The 16339-nt window shown below is 41.2% G+C and overlaps 1 protein-coding gene across 1 annotated transcript in view; it reads left to right on the forward strand.

The window, feature by feature from the left end:
- Positions 1-2925, forward strand: part of SMS (spermine synthase) — a 45048-nt gene extending 42123 nt beyond the window's left edge. Inside the window, exons 10-11 of the mRNA XM_063083751.1 lie at positions 876-991; positions 2395-2925. Of these exons, the coding sequence (XP_062939821.1) occupies positions 876-991; positions 2395-2434 (156 nt within the window). The 3' untranslated portion in view covers positions 2435-2925. The remainder of the gene's footprint in view (positions 1-875; positions 992-2394) is intronic.
- The last annotated feature ends 13414 nt before the right edge of the window (positions 2926-16339 follow it).

Genomic DNA, 16339 nt, shown 5'->3' on the forward strand with positions numbered 1-16339 from the left:
TATGCACATTAAAAATTGAGAAGCATTGCTCCAGAGCTGGGCAGATACCGTATCCATTCAGCAGTTCTATGTCTTTGACATCAGTCTGATTCTCTTTACCTTTTTTTTTTTTTTTTCTCCCCCCTCCTCATGGCCACAGAATGGCTGCTGCAGCTCCAAATGTCACATCCAGGTTACAGGCTGACAAAAAGTTGAAGGGTGGGTCACTTGTCACTGTATCTCTTTGACCACCCCTAGTTGCTGGCCAGGCTGAAAAAGTGGTGACTGGAAAGGGAGAAAAGTTAGAGCAATGAAGTCCGGAGCAGGTTTTTGATAAGGAGCACACCTGGGTGATTCCTTAGCATATGTATCTTGAATAAACTTTTGTTCTCTTATGTCTTAAAATAAATTACAGATTTTGCCTAAGCATGGGATGTGAATATAGTTCTGTGTCAATATTTTAGACTCTTGGAGCTATAGTTTCAACTATTCTGGAAATCAAAAGCACTATTTTTCTGATACTTCCTTTTCAACACAATGGTGACCATTATTGAGAATTTACTTTGAAATGGGTTATGTGTACGAATCTTTGCTCAATTGCATGGTGTTGATACAATGACTGTCACTAATGAGAAATTGGTCTCAGTGCTTTCTATTGCTTTATACCCTGATAATTTGAAATGGCTTGGTAAATGAGGTAGAAGGATAATGAGCTAATGAGTCTATAAATATAATTTAATGCAATTTGTAAAAGTACAGAAGACTTATCTCATTTTCAAAGACAAACCGTTATCTAAAGCTAGAATTGTTCTCCTGTATTAGAGAGACCTTTAAGTGAGTGGAGCCCTCAGTAGGACTCAAGAATTCCATTGTTTGCTTTTCTCTCGTTGATTTAGGGGAACTGTGTCAATTTGACAGAAGCCCTGTCGCTCTATGAAGAACAGCTTGGGCGCCTGTATTGTCCTGTGGAATTTTCGAAGGAGATCGTCTGTGTTCCTTCATACTTGGAATTGTATCCTTTGACCATGACATTGTGTTGCCAGATCAGAACACCCCAGTAAATCCTAGGCCAGTTTAACATTTTAAGTACCAATGATAAACAGAGTTACCTCTGTAGTACATAAAGCCCAGGTTCTCAAGCTTGGCTGCGTATTGGAATCCCCCTGGGGGCTTTAAAAAAAAAAAAAAAAAAGCGAAACACTGGTTTCTGAGTCCCACCCTCAGAGATTCTGGGGTATGGCTTGCCACAGCTTCCCTGGTGCTTTTAATAATCAAGCACCACTGGTCCAGAGCAGTGGTTCTCACAGGTGTTCCCACACCTGCAGCATCACCTGGGAACTAGTTAGACATGCACATTCTCAAGCCCCATCCTCACCTGCTGCCCAATCACATCGCTGGAGGTGGAGCCAGTGACCTGTCTTACAGCTCTCTGTGCGCCTGAAAAGCTTGGGAAGCTCTAGTCTAAAATGTCTTCAGATACTCGTTCTACTCTTGCATTAAAGTTATCTGACTTGAATATTAATTCCTACGCTTGATGCTTATTTACAGTAGAAATCGGGAACAAAATAATGCTGGGGACTGCAAAGTTCCACCAAGTAAAGTTAGTCCGGAGAAGTAAAACATGGAGAAAAACCAAAATGAGCATTGCCTTCGGAAATTTGTACAACATTTCCTTCTGAAAGAAAGGCAGACAGTAGTCTGTGGACAAGACCTTCCTTATCTGTGGTGGTCAAGTCCAGGTTCATGCGACAGCAGTTTTCACGCCCTGGCAAGCCAGGACAGCCCCAGCCGAGTAGGCAGCCTGCTGGCGGGAGGCAAGAAGCCCCTAGATCTGCCGTGGGGTGGGGGGTACGAGGTGGGGGTGTCCTCTGCTTACTGGGTGGCTGTGTCCTTTTGTGGCCTGTGGAGAGCTTTGACATCTCCTTTCACCAACTGGCTACCTGCGTTCAGTGTTCCCTTCGGAGCATTTTTGTATAGTCAGGTCTGTGTTGGCATGTTTAGAGATTTGAGAAATCAGTTGATAAAACGTAGGCTGCTTCTGCCCTCTGGTTCCTCCCTCCACCGTGTTTCTTTTTTCCCTCTCTTCGTCCTCCTCCCTTCTTCCTTCTCTCCTCCCTCCCTCTTCTCTGTCTTCCCCCCACTCCGGTATTCTCTCGCTCCTTTCTGCCTTCCTTTCCTTCTCATGCTAATTCCCTAAAACTTTTATGAGACCTTGGAAGCAGTAGTGTTGCCAGAGAGAATATTTGCATTCCTTTAGCCTTTTGTCCTCTTTTGTCCTCTCGTCCTTGAGGCATCCGAGGTGGTGGCATACCTAGCTGCACAGTGGCCTCCTTCAAAGGCCTGCATTCTCATTCCTACTATGTCCGAAGCCATGACGCTTTTCATCCTGCTTTTATTCCTTGATTCCCTGTCCAGGTGGGTATTTTACACTGTTTGGAAGAAAGTGAAACCATGAAGATGAATGTCCCCTAATCATGTGTGCTGCGAATAGCCTTCCTGACCTCCATGTGCTGTACATGCCATCAACATGAGTCAGGCAATTCATCGTGAATTCCTTAAAGTTTTCTTTTTTTAATTATTTTTAACTTAAAACAGCAAATGGAAAATGTATATTTTGATGAGGTAGGCTGTTATTTTTTTTTGAAAGTCAGCTGAAGGATGATTAGCACAGCACAGAATGCTAAATGCACTGACCCCCCCCCCCCCCCCCCAGAATGTGATTTTTGTTACTTTTTATTTCTCTGTGGGCTATTTCTGTTTTGGTTTTGGTAGACCTTCAATTTGGATGTTTAGAGGAATGAACATCGTTCTTTTATTCCAGAGGGAAGTTCTTGATGGTGTTTCTTTCCCCCAAAATTGACTTAGATATTAAAATTTGGTGCTTATAGGAGAGAGTTAAAAAAAAAATGAATTAGCAATGCTTCAATTAAAGTTACAAAAAAGACATTTCATGTGTTCTGTTGTTTTATTTCAGCCCAGTTCCCCGCCTTGGCACTTCTGATCCCATAGAACAAAGGTGTCTCCTGGTCTGTTTTGGGTTCCGTTCTGTTCTATCACTGGTGTCATTTATCTCTTTGTGGTGTTATTTATCTTTTTATAAGGCCTTGGGGCCTTTTTTGAACAGTAGTAATGACTTCTTTTACCACCGTGGTAAATGATACACAACCTGTTACATTCACCAGTTCTTTATTATTACTATTATTTTTTTAAAAAAGATGACTGGTAAGGGGATGTTAACCCTTGACTTGGTGCTATTAGCACCACACTCTCCCAAGTGAGCCACGGGCCGGCCCCTAGTTCTTCATTATTAAGTTGACCTGAGAATAGCAAAAGATTTTGCCTGACCGTAAAGGTGAAAGTCAAAAGCTTATTTCTATTCCCATTTTTCCTGGTGTATTAGATGTGGAAATAGGATCATTTTGGATAGGTGCTATAAAACTTTTTGAGAAGATTCTTGGATGCACAGGTATATGACAGAGTTTGTGGAAAGGCCTGTGGCAATAAGAGCAACTTAAAAACTCTCCTAAGGGGCCGACCCCGTGGTGCACCCGGGAGAGTGCGGCGCTTGGAGCGCAGCGACGCTCCCGCCGCAGGTTCGGATCCTATATAGGAATGGCCGGTGCGCTCACTGGCTGAGTGCCGGTCACGAAAAAGACACACACACACACACACAAAAACTCTCCTAAGGAAGGACGTGTAATTAATTGTATTGTATTTGTGGGTAACAATACACTTCAAAGGGGAGCTTATATTGACTTGGATTGTTAGACATTACTGGGTTATTCTATTTTTATAAGAGACTTATGCTTTATCAAAAGAGTGAGTTCATTTATGGTAAATTTGCAGTAAGAAAAACATTAAAAATGAAATATTCAGTATCTGTTTTGAGATAGAATTAGGGTCAACACAGAACATTCTCCCAAGGTATGAACAAATGGTATGATATGTAATAAATATTCTTTAAAAATGGGTGTATGCCTACTTTTTTCCCCCCCTTTTCATTGGACTGGCATGGAAGAAGAAACAATAAGGCTGAATAAAAGGAGTTAGTCGTGTTGGAACTAGATAGGCTATAGGTTAATGAATCCTCTTTAATACTTTGCAAAAAGGCACTCTGTACTGTGTAAGATTGTTGTTAGAACACTGTTTTCGGTCAGCAGAATTGGGTATTTTCCAGTTTAGCAAAGAAACCAAATATATCAGCTGCCAGGATATGGTGCTATTAATACATGAGCATGACTTTGCACTTGAAGACTAGCTTGAGGCTGAGGCAAGAGATCCACTGATAAGTCTGGTGACACAGGTCCTGCTAAGAGCTGAACAGTACAAATGAAAGGGATCAGATTGTGCCAGGCCATGAAAAATACATTTGGGAGAGAAGAAGGGATGTGTATGGGGGGGAAGAAAGGAAAGGAAGGAAACAAATGTTTTTATTTTGGAAGGTAATAGCCAATTGTGTTCGGACTCATTTCTTTGTATTGGAAAAGAATGATGTGTGATTGTTTTGAACATCTTTGTTACTGTTTTAAAACAAGCATGCAAACTGAACTCTGATAACTAAAACCACCTCTGCTTTTGCTGCTTTTTAAATAAATGTTATAAGTCTAGCACTGTTATTTTACTTTAATGGCTATAGTAGTATAATCTATATAATTTAAAATGGAATATACTGTAGGATCCTATAGCTGCTTTTTTATAAATAGGGCTCTAGTTTAAATTCTATTGAACACATCAGCAGATATCAAGAATTGATTTATTAAAAAACTGAAATGCTGCTTTCTCTTGGAAGTGCGACTGAATATATAAAAATTTTGATTAATGTTGATCCGACTGGGCCAGAGGAAGGCTGGGTTGACTATGTTTAGTGAGCTAAAGCAGTGCTGATGTCCAAATAAATGCTGTTACTCCTGGGCACTTTGAATAGTCACTTCCTTGTCTCCATTAACTATTGACACAGGACTTTTTATCTCTACCATCTATCTCGCAATAGATCAACTTCGCTCTGTTCCCATGGCTCCTGGCATAGGGTGGGGAGTTGGGTGTTTGTGTTTTGTGTTATATATCATCAGTATACTTGACTCTAGAGCAGTGCTACTCAAAATTTGGTCTGTCAACAAACTTTGTTTTCTAAGCAGTTTACTTCAGCTGAGCTTTTCTTCATTGCTATACTTTCTCCGTGAAGGAGGCAGCAGTGTACTGATTGTCATTGCAGCCCAAGTGCCTTACCGTATCTTGGAACAGTATTTTGAATGGCATTCTTCTAGAGGCCAGCGGGCAGCATTCTTTGGTACTAGTTACTTAGATAGGAGCTGCTATGTGGCCTTGAACAAACACTTAACCTCCTTCGATCACATTGTGGTACAAACACAGCCACAGAGTAATCTTTTAACATTTCTCTGGTTTTGGTTAATAAACCACTTTCACTTACATTATCTTGCTCAGTCTTAAAACGGTTTTGTGAACAAGATGTTAATAACTAACTGGGTAGGTCGGTGTCCAAGTTTGAAATGTGCCTGAGGGTGCCATGGCCAGTCCCAATTTGAATCTAGGTTCCAGCATTCTCAGTTTCTAAAGTGGAAGCTTCCATCGTGGTTCTTAACATTTTTCGTGCCTTAGCCTCTTGGCAGCTGCTTGGTGAAACCCATGAGCCCCTTCTCAGAAAATTTTTTTTTTTTTAATACATAAAATAGATATGATTTCAAGGAAACAACTTATATTGTTTTCTCAAAAATTTTTGATTTAATGTTTGTGCTTCTTTATTCGCCATACATTACATAGCTGGGTCAAGTGGTGGGTCGAATACCATAATTTTGAAGTAGTAATAAGCATAAGAGCTGTAGCAACTGAAATGTGGTAAGAACACACCTGATTTCTGTTGTTGACAGAGTCTAGGAACTGCTTGGGCTAACATGGCTTATCTATCACCTATGTTTATACTTAAAGGAAATGCTCAATTTCAGTGAGGTCAGTGGGCGCTGGGGAAGGGTAGGTGGGTCGCTTCACCCGTCGGTTAGAAACTCAGATCAATACTGACAGGTTTGTTCTCCTAGGCCAGAACCATTTAAAATCTCAATTACCTGGTGCAGCCAGTCCACTGATTTCTGCTTTACTCATTATTTCAAAAATGAGAAATAGAACACGGGCAAGAAATAGCTCAGTGCTTTTGGAAAGCTATTTGAATACTTTCGGATGTGATTTCCCTGGGAAATGAGATGATAAATGTGACCGGACAGGTATACTTATCTCCTGTATCCGGGGGTCCCGGGGACACCCAGGCTGGCTCATTAATGCAGACACTTACGTGCGCAGCAACCAGCCATGTGGTGAGCAATTCTTTATGATGAAGCATCAGGACACAGGCTCCTCTCTGCAACTTTGCACAGGAATGTAACAATAAATGAATCTGGGACTCTCCTGGGTTAAAAGGCAGGCTAAATAAACAAGCTAGGTATGATTTGACTGCAGACCTCCAATATCCAGAGGAGGGGATTCAAGGGTTGCTCCACCCTGTTTCCCAGAGATGGAGAGCCCTGGATAGCGAAGACAGGCAAGGGTTGGGTGTGTAGACGCTGGTTTTGGCCCTAGAGTTATCTCATCCTAGCTCTACCTGTTAGGTATAATCTTTTTTTCTTGACTTTGTTCTAAAATATTTTTTCATCTTGGTTAATGATTATAGCGGTAGCTTAGGTTCTCGCTAAGTGTCAGACTGCTTCTCTGTTCCCCCTGCAGAGGGACAGAAACACTCCTTGGACTTGGTCACACACAGCTCTATGCTACATTCTGTGTCTTCTACTTTCTAGATGTTCTAACTTTGCCTGCTTTCATTTGTCCCCAAACAAAGCTGAGGGGAGCTTCTGTTAACATATCCTGTGCATTGCATGGTCCCTTCACACTCAGACTTTGTTTTTTTTTCCTCCTCGGTCTTAATATATTCATCCTGTGTTTGTTGTCCATATACGTTGCAGCATTTAATATCTGAAGAGACGGTGTGTCTTGGTGGGAAAGAATACAGACACCTGCGTTTGGGTTTTGCCACTGCTACTGAAGAGCTGGAGGTTTTTAACTTGCAGGGGAAGTGAGAGGTTCAGTCCACATGTTGGCATCGGCTAGAATGTACGCTCTGAAACCATCCAGCGGGCCCTTGCTCTCTTTTGATGCTCCTTGCATGTAGTAGGCACTTAGTGAATATTTCCAACCTTGGGAGTTCAACTGTGCACTGTGAAAGGGAGTTCTTAGAATTGCATTTTGCAAGTAAAATATAGAGGAGACAGGCTGGCCGGAAGAAATTACCCAGAGTTGGGCTTGTTCAAGAAGGAAAGCAGCCGTGATGATAAAGGGAGAAGTTTGCATCTTTGCACATCAGAGGGGCGAGAATACCCTGCACTTCTTTCCAAGTGAAACATTAAACATTTCAGAAGTAGGAGGTAGGATGCTTTTGGTACAGTTGGTCTCCCATCTGCCTGAGGGATCAGATCAAGAGTTTTGGACACAAAATTTCTAACAGGAATAAGGCTTAAAGGACCTGTGTAGCATCCAAAGAAGCATGCTGCTGCAAATTTCAGGACCTAGCATAGGTGATGGTAAGATGGCATGTTCCTGGGGCAGCAGAAGGCCTAGTGGCTAAGTTATGTTCTCGAGGCTTCCTATCTGCTACACAAAGAAGGAAGCGCAGCTGCGAGGGCTCCCACAGGACATCAGGATGGTCTCTGAGCAGGGCTCTGCCCATGCTGCCTGCCGCGGGAGAGAGAAAGGGAGACGCCAGCAGGAGGAAGAGGATGGGGCGGCGGTCACTGGTGGGCCCTGCTGGCTTGGAGACAAAAGGCCCCACAGAAAGATCTTGCTTCAAAGACTCCACTGTTTCTTTGCTGTTAGCTGTTCGTTCCTGAGCTGCTGATAGTACACTGCAGAGCATGATGGGTTGTATTTATTTTTTCTTTCTGTGGCGTATGTGGCAGAAGAGGGGAGACCGAGAGGGGGGTCCTAAGATTCTTTTTACTTAAGGCAAAGAGTCCCATATTGTAATGTTGCAAATTTGAGAATAAGATCCCATTAGAAAGTGACCCAATTAGTTTGATGAAAAAAGTGGCTGAGGACTTGAAGAGGTTCTGCTGGAATGGTAGTTGTCCTGCTATCTAGAAATAGGACTAGAAAAACTAGGGCAGTCTTTCTCAAAAAGTGCCTTGAGGATCTAGTTGAAAATATAGAATCTGATTCGGTAGGTGTGGGGCAGGAGGGCCCAGGAATCCATATTTCTGACAGTGTAATCAATGGCTGTTGATGCTGCCAGTCTCTTGACCACACTTCGAGTAGTACTGAGCTAGGGTCCTGGTCATTGGCAAATCAGATGGGTCACATTGCAGAAAAACGCAGAAAGTTGTTGCATGAACCATTACTGAATTTAAATGTTTTAAATATCAACTTATTGTTATGCGCTGCCTCAAAAGCAATAGGTGTTGCCATAGTGATTGCTAAAATGAGTTCCTGTTTGATTTCCAAGGGTTAGAAATGTTCTCATGGATATTATTAAAAAGGCAGTTTGACAAGCCATTAATCTGGGGCTTGAGTTTAAGCTCCCAGTTCTCTTCAAAAGGCATGGATCCCCCCAGCATTTGAAAAAGTACAAAACGGTGGTGGGTAAAGGCCTATTATTGGAGACTTCTTTCCATCAAAATAGTGCTTTATTTAATCATCTCTTTACATCAAATTGTGTCTAGAAAACACATTACCACGTGGTGTGTCAATGTCACAGGGCCCTGGGTCAGTCTGGCACACAGCATAACGGCTGACATGGCATGGCCTCCTGAGCAGGCCATGCTGTCAGAGGATGAGGGGACGCAGGCCTCCCGACCCTGCAGACAGGTCCCACGAGACAGGCTGGACCAGGGCTTGGGCCCTCAGAGGGCGAAGCAGCACTCAGATCCCTCAGGGAAGGTGAGGCTCCTGGAACCCGGCCCCACAGCTGTATGTCCGATAGGAGCTCACCCAACACCTGCCTGCAGCCCACGCCACTGTCACAAAAGCAGACACTCAGACAATTTCCATTTTGACTTCTTATGTGTCAAATGGTCCAGAAATCAAGGATTTGATGATCTCATAAACATACTGTTTCCACGAAAGGTGTTTACATACAAACCAGGATGGGGGCTCTTGGGTGGAGCCAGGCCCAGAACCCACTGTGAGAACCCCTTTAGTGGGGACTTTGAAGCAATAAGCAATGCAGTAATTTTCCGGTTCTCCCTGTGATTCTGAAAGGGTATGGAGATGCTGTTCAGTGTGCAGGCATTGTCCTGATAGCTAGAAGGTTCTAAACACAAGGATAAGGGATTATACTCTTTATTCAGTTAAACGTGCAACTTACTGAAGCCTGGATTGTGCTTTGGTTTTATGGGTTTAGGTAAGTTTATTTATTTCTGTGAAGAGTAAAATTGGAACAATCTTGGGTTTTTTGCAGGTTTATGGAAAGTACAAAGAATAATAAGGGGAGGGATTAGAGGTTACATGATTCAGCCCTGACGTACTAGAAACAGGCTTCTGCGGCACTTACAGACCACTTTTGCTGCAGCCCTTATGTAGGGGTGTCAGAGGAGACAATTGGGATATATTCAGGGCATTGTTGAGAGGAAAGAACATGTGGCAGCTTCTTAAGCAGCAAAGAAAAATAAGCATAAAATACTAGCCCAAAGCAACAGGGCACTGGAAATAGGAGCACAAAGAGGAAGCCCAGATTTAATAAGGTGGTGTCTGTAAGACAGTGCACATGTTTTAGTTTAAGGGACGGGCAGGGCCAGAGGTGATTTACAGCGAGTGCTTTATAAAACACTGAACATTTAGAAGACACAGCAAAACCTAATACTTACTTAGCCCTGCTACAACTATATAAAAAGATAAACTCTTAGATTTCCCATTAACCCAAAAACCATCAGGCCTTTCCAGTCTAATTTCACCCCCCTTCACCTCCCAGCTAGAAAGACATCTGGGATGGTGTTATGGGTTGAGTTGTGTTCCCCCAAAAGATTTTGAAGTCCTAACCTCCAGTACCTGTGAATATGACCCTGAGTGGAAATAGGGTTTTTATATATAAGTTAAGATCAGGTCCTTAGGGTGGGCTCTTAACTGATATGACAGGCGTCCTAATAAAAAGGAGAGATTTGCTAACCCTGCCAACACCTTGAGTTAGGACTTCTAGCCTCCAGGACTGTGAGACAATATGTATCTGTTGTTTAAGCTGTTCAGTTTGTGGTACTTTGTGACAGCATCCCCAGGAAACTAACACTGATGGCCTTCAAAATAATTAGCAGATGGGGGAGGGTTTATGTATCAGTCAACTATTACTGCAATAGTACTGCGTAAGAAGCAAAGTTGAAATTTCAATAGCTTATAGCGACAAATGTTGATTTCTCTCTCACCCATTTGATGGTTGGCTGGGGTTCTGCTGACCTAGGCTGGGCTCTGCTGTGAGCTGTGTGTAGGGTCTATGTCTGCTCTCAGCCTCCATGGCTACCTGAGACATGTTCTCATGGTGAAAGGCAGGTGTGCAAGAGGGCAGGCACAGTGATCCACGTACATGTCAAGCCTCTGTGCTGTGTCTGTCACTATCCCATTGGCCAAAGTACATTGCATGGCCAAGCCCAAGACCAAGAGACAGGGAAGTACCCTCAGTCACCAGGCCATGGCAAGGAGATGGATGATAGGGGGGTGATGAATCGGGAAAAAGAACTCAATCTATCACGTATGACTTTAGAGTTTAACATAAATTCTAAGGAGTGCTTAATGCCCCTAATTCAAAATTAATGGTGTTTAAGGAAATAGGAAAATTTCTTTCTCAGAAATAGCAGCAGTCAAGCTTGACTCTGACAAATGCTGTGAAGATTGAATCTTATAGCCCCGTGTTGCACTTTGAGCAAAGCTTTAACTGATGACCTCCTATTAGCAAAGAGATGTTAAAATCTTTGAAGGAGATAACCAAAAGCACTAATAGGCACCTCATAGTTAAAGCAGTCCTGTGAAGTGCACAGACATCCTACATTAGAATGAGATGCCAAAGTTCGTGGCTTCCTGGAAGAAACATTATTCTGGAACCTTAGGAAAGGCATCTTTTGGTGAACATATTCTCTTGGCAATTAGGGAACCTGAAACACAAGACTAAATTGTATTCCCTCCTTGGACATGGAAGCCAAGAGTTAAAAGGCAGTGGTGGTCCTGTAACCGACTGAACAGAAGTGACTCCATTTTGTTAAACTTCTAAATTAAAAAAAGGTTTTTTTGTTTCCTTTCTCTTGTAACCCAAACCACATAGCTTGCAGCTGGACATTGGAATACAATGACTCTTGTTCACATGATTGCTAGAACATAATGACTTTTGCTCACACTTTACACAGAATAATTAAAGAAGAAATTATTAAACCAGATGGCCATTCTTTACTAGCTTACTAGCTAGATCTCTTTGAGGTTAACAGGAACTGGATCCATGATTTGACTTCATGGAGAATGGTCACCATGGATCAGCTCCCACCCGAGAAGTTCTTTGAAGTTTATCTGCAATTTTATGATTATGCTGCACTTCCCTACCTAGATCACCATGAATCAGGCCCCTACCACCTGTCCCTATAAAACCCTTTGGCATGTCTGGAAAAGTGGATGTGGTCTTTGAGACATGAGTCCACCATTTCCCCAGGCTGCCGGCTTCCTGATTAAAGGCTACCTTTCCTTACACCAGCACTTGTCTCTCAAATATTGGCTATTGAGTGGCAAGCAAGCGGACCTTTGGGGTTTCAGTAACATTCCTTCTCTCCACTCTTTTGCCTTTAGTAGTAGTGTTGGGAAAAGTGCCAAAATAATTTTCTCATAAGCCTGTTTTGTCCTTGAAGTAATATTTTGTCTTTGAAACAATATTTGCTTGTTACACTAGTCTGGCCTCTAATCACTGCTTGTATTCTTGGCTTCTGTAACCGAGCTCACTTATCTGGCCAGACCACATATGCTAGCCTAGTGAATGCTGAGAAAAGGAAAAAAAAATGTAAAAACCCTGGGAGATTCTGCCTATAAAAACTTTGTGAGGCCGGCCCGTGGCTCACTCGGGAGAGTGTGGTGCTGATAACACCAAGGCCCTGGGTTCGGATCCCATATAGGGATGGCCGGTTAGCTCACTAGGTGAGTGTGGTGCTGACAACACCAAGTCAAGGGTTAAGATCCCCTTACCGGTCACCTTTAAAAAAAAAAAAAAAAAAAAAACTTTGTGAGACCTGAGTTTGGGGTCCAGATTTTCAAGCATTAGCTTGTCTGGGCCCGCCGGCGTAATAAATACCTGACTCTCCAACCCTCCAAGTGTCGGCTGCTTCTTGGTCCATTCTGTTTCCATAATAGTAGGATCAAGACTGGCTTAAGAAATCATACTAAAAAAAAAAAAGAAAAAAAGAAAAAGAAATCTTCCTTCCTTAATTTCCAGGCACAAAAGTCAGTAGTGGTTCTCACATACTTAGCGATGTTGGAATGTATTCACCACAGTTATGACAAGTAATGCTGCCTCCTGCAAAGACTATTTATTCATGGGATGTAGAATGTAAAAGTGGTTTTGAGCAGAGCCTCTCTACCCAGACCACTGGCTTCAGATCCTGGCTCTGCCACTTCCTGGCTCTGGCCCTTGGCCCTTGGTGCATCTGTAAGATAAGGATAGTAAAGGCACCTCCCTCTGGATTGTTGTGGGGATCAAATGAAAGAATTCATGCTTAGATTGGTGCCTTGCACCGAGTAAGTGCTCAAATGTTAGCTTTTATTATTAGCAGCTATGAGGTTTCAAAAATTAGTTACACAAAATCGGAATTGGTGCCAGTGCAGTTGAACTGCCTACTGTCTTGTGCTACCGCTGCCTTTAAAAGAAATCAAGTGGTGGAATCTGAAAGAATACTAATAGCCATGCCCTCTTCAGTCTTTACATTCACCAAGAACAATTGTACAGAATTGGTTTAACTTTTAAAAACCTATTATTTTAATTCTCCCAAATGCTCATTTTTTTCCCGTCCAATTTATCCACGTCTCCAAGCTAACTGGCTATGTTAAATGATTATATTAATAATTAAGTGAGGGCAATAAAACTGTTAGATGTTCTTGATGTGTCCTGCAAGGACTCATTTAAGGTAGTGTTGAGTGATCTTCTGTTTGTATGTTAAAATTGGTTAAGGTTAGATTTATATTAAGTTCTGTAAGCTCTTGGAGGGTAGGCACACGGTGAGTACCCAATAAAGAGAAAATGAAAATACAAATGATCAAAGAGATAATATGAAATGTAAATCATCAAAAAGATAACATGTCTGGTGGTCTGGCTATGGAAGGCCCAGTAACTTGCAAAGGACTTAGTGGGCAATTCAACATAACTGTAAGAATAATGACTAATTTATTTTTCAGCTCAGCACTGATATATGGAGAAAGAAATTAACAGCTAAAAAAGATGACGAGCTTTCTCTTTCATGGAACAAATGCATTTAACCAGGTCTAAATCCACAGGCCTTCCATATTCGGAAGACTAATGTAAACATCCTCATGGAAGAATCAGAATGCTACAATAGTGTAACTAAGAAAAAAGCAATGGAGAAGTTGGAAAATACATTACTGTGGGGTTTTGTTATGTGCCAAAGAGCTCCTTTAAAACATCCTACCAGCCACTGAAGTCACTGCATGTGAAAGGCTAATAAAAGCCATCAAAAATTAGAAAGGTACTTGGCAAAATTCATCAGAGGTGACCGACATTTGTGTCCTTTTCCAATCTGCTACCTCTTACTGCTTGGCTCCTGGCTTTGAAATTTGCAGTTCCTTTAGGGATGGCACCTCATTGTAGAGTCATTTAAAAAAACACAAAATAGTTCTTCCAGTACCTTCCCACATGTCCAATTCTCCAGGCTTCATATCTATTAGATGTTGCCAAATTGCTTTCCAAATTGGTATAACAATTTACACACTTAACATCATAGTGTGATGAGAATTGAAGTTGCTCCATTGCCAGTAGTTGGCATTGTTAGACTTTAAAATTTTTACCTGTCTGGAAGTGTGAAATGGTCATTTCTTGTGGTTTACGTTTTCATCTACCTCAGTACTAATGAGGTCGGGCACACTTTTATAAGTTAATTGGGTAGTGTTCCTCTTTGAAAAAATGCCTGTTGGCCATTGAGCTTTTATTTTCTTATTGATCTGCTGTTCTTTAAATCTTCAGGATAATAATCCTTTGTTGTTAATATTGTTACAAGTATCTGCTCCCAGTCTGTAGCTTGTCTTTTCATTTTGTAATGGTATTTATGGATGTACAGAAATTTTCTTATTTTGAGGTAGTCAGATTTGTCAGTCTGTTTCTTTTCTGGTTCATGTTTGTGTCTTCTTTTAGAAACATTTCCCTAGCCTGATTTTCCTTATATATATGTATTTTTTTTTCAGTATTTTAAACTTTTGCTTTTTATATAATTAGGGCTTTCATTTATCTGGTATTCCTTTTTTTATTTTTACTTTTTGTGTAGGATGTGAGGAAAGATTTCATTGTTATTGTTTTGGTATCCTATGTGCTATAAGTTGTGATATTTCTTCCCCATCGTGATCACCACTTGTCCCAGTACCTTTGATTAAATCATCCATTCATTCCCCAATGATTTGAAATGCATTTGTCCTATATCAAGTTATTTATTCATGGGCCTGTCTCTGGGTCTAACAGCTTTTATGGACATTGAGAAAGAGATACTTGATGGGCTATGCCAAAAATGTACTTTAAAAAAGATATACAGATGGCTACAGAATGCTAATGGGTAATATTTTATCTTAGAATGTCACAGAAAGGGAAAAAGATGTTGATCACAGTCTAGAGGAAATTATTTTTTATGATGGCCCACTGTATGTTTTTAAACATTAAATTTAAACATTTAGACATTTAAATTAGCAGCTAAGTTATATGCAATCAATTGTCATAGGCTAAACAATTGCATTATGATAAATTACTGAAGATGCTGTGAATAAAATATTTTATCAAATGTGATAGTTATACCTAAGATTATTAAGTTTGTGGACAGTGAACTTCAGCATGCGAAATCCACCCCCCAAACAAAACTGTATCCTGGGAACAATTCCAAAGCTAGTAAATGTGTTAAGCCAGGTCTCATGCACCACCTTAAAAAAAGAAACATTAGTTACGTTTTTAATGACCACAAAATTGTGCTTAGCTAAGCAATGAAATCCATGTAGTTTTCTGTCTTTATTCATATTTTACAACCCATCTATTCCTAAAAGTGATCAGAGGCAGCTCACAGTATTAAAACACATTTAATAGAGGGTAGCTGAAAGTAGAAGAGAAAAAAGGCAGTAGCTGCCATATTGTGTCAATCACTTATTCCGGCCTCATTCAGAGTGATTCCCTTCTAAGCATTTCCAGAATTTGATGTCTGTTCATTTCACCTCTGAAAAATAACCTTGGATTAAGTGCAACATCGCACCATTTCTCAAAGCATAGTCAAAGCTGGTCTCCTGATGATTGTAAAATGTAATTAAAACAGAGTGCATCTTAAAAAGATTTCACAAGGGCATGCCTTGCCTGTCTTGTCTTTGCCACTAAGTTCTGGGAGTTCTTTGTCATTCCCTACCTGGTGGGATTTGGATGGAATCATCCAGGTTCTTCTATCTGAACTTTCTGATCCTCGGATTCCAAAATTTATAAAGGTAATGCACTGGGTTAATTTACTTTTATGGGATATTCCCTTTTATGATATTCTTTATGTCAGAATAACTGTCTGTGTTATATAGTTTATGAGGACAACGAGGAGATCATTTATTTATTCAGTAACATTATGGGTACTTCCTATATGTCAGGCCCTGGCATGGCTACCAAGTGAACCAAGATGACTGGAGGTACTCAAGAAGTTCCTGCAGTCTACTTGGGGAGACCAACTAACAGCCATGAGACAGTGGGCTGGTGTCTCATGATCCTGTGTGGTGTGCCCCGTGGACATCTGAAACAATACAAGTAACAATCTAAAATGACCAGAAAGGGACAGAGGAAGGAGAGGGTGAGTGAGGAAAATGGAAACTGATGGTTAGGTGGAAGGTACAGTCAAGGGATAGCTGTATATTTTCCAGGTTTTGTTTTTTCTTTTTTTATTCATCATCATCCAGATAGAAATGTTTAAGGGAAACAGCAGGGAAGGGCTGCCAGGAACATAGCAATTTGGTTTACCAAGATCATTATATTTAGTGCTTTAATGTCTAGCTTTTGAGGTGGGGTGAGGGGTGTTGAATTTAAGAAAAAGTAAACAGTTGTTCTTAATTATACCATACCATGGGACTTCGTGTGCTAGTTTCAAACAAAAATAATACAGTCTTTTCACCACTGCAG

The sequence above is a fragment of the Cynocephalus volans genome, chromosome X (assembly GCF_027409185.1).
Source record: "Cynocephalus volans isolate mCynVol1 chromosome X, mCynVol1.pri, whole genome shotgun sequence".
Classification (NCBI taxonomy): Eukaryota; Metazoa; Chordata; class Mammalia; order Dermoptera; family Cynocephalidae; genus Cynocephalus; species Cynocephalus volans.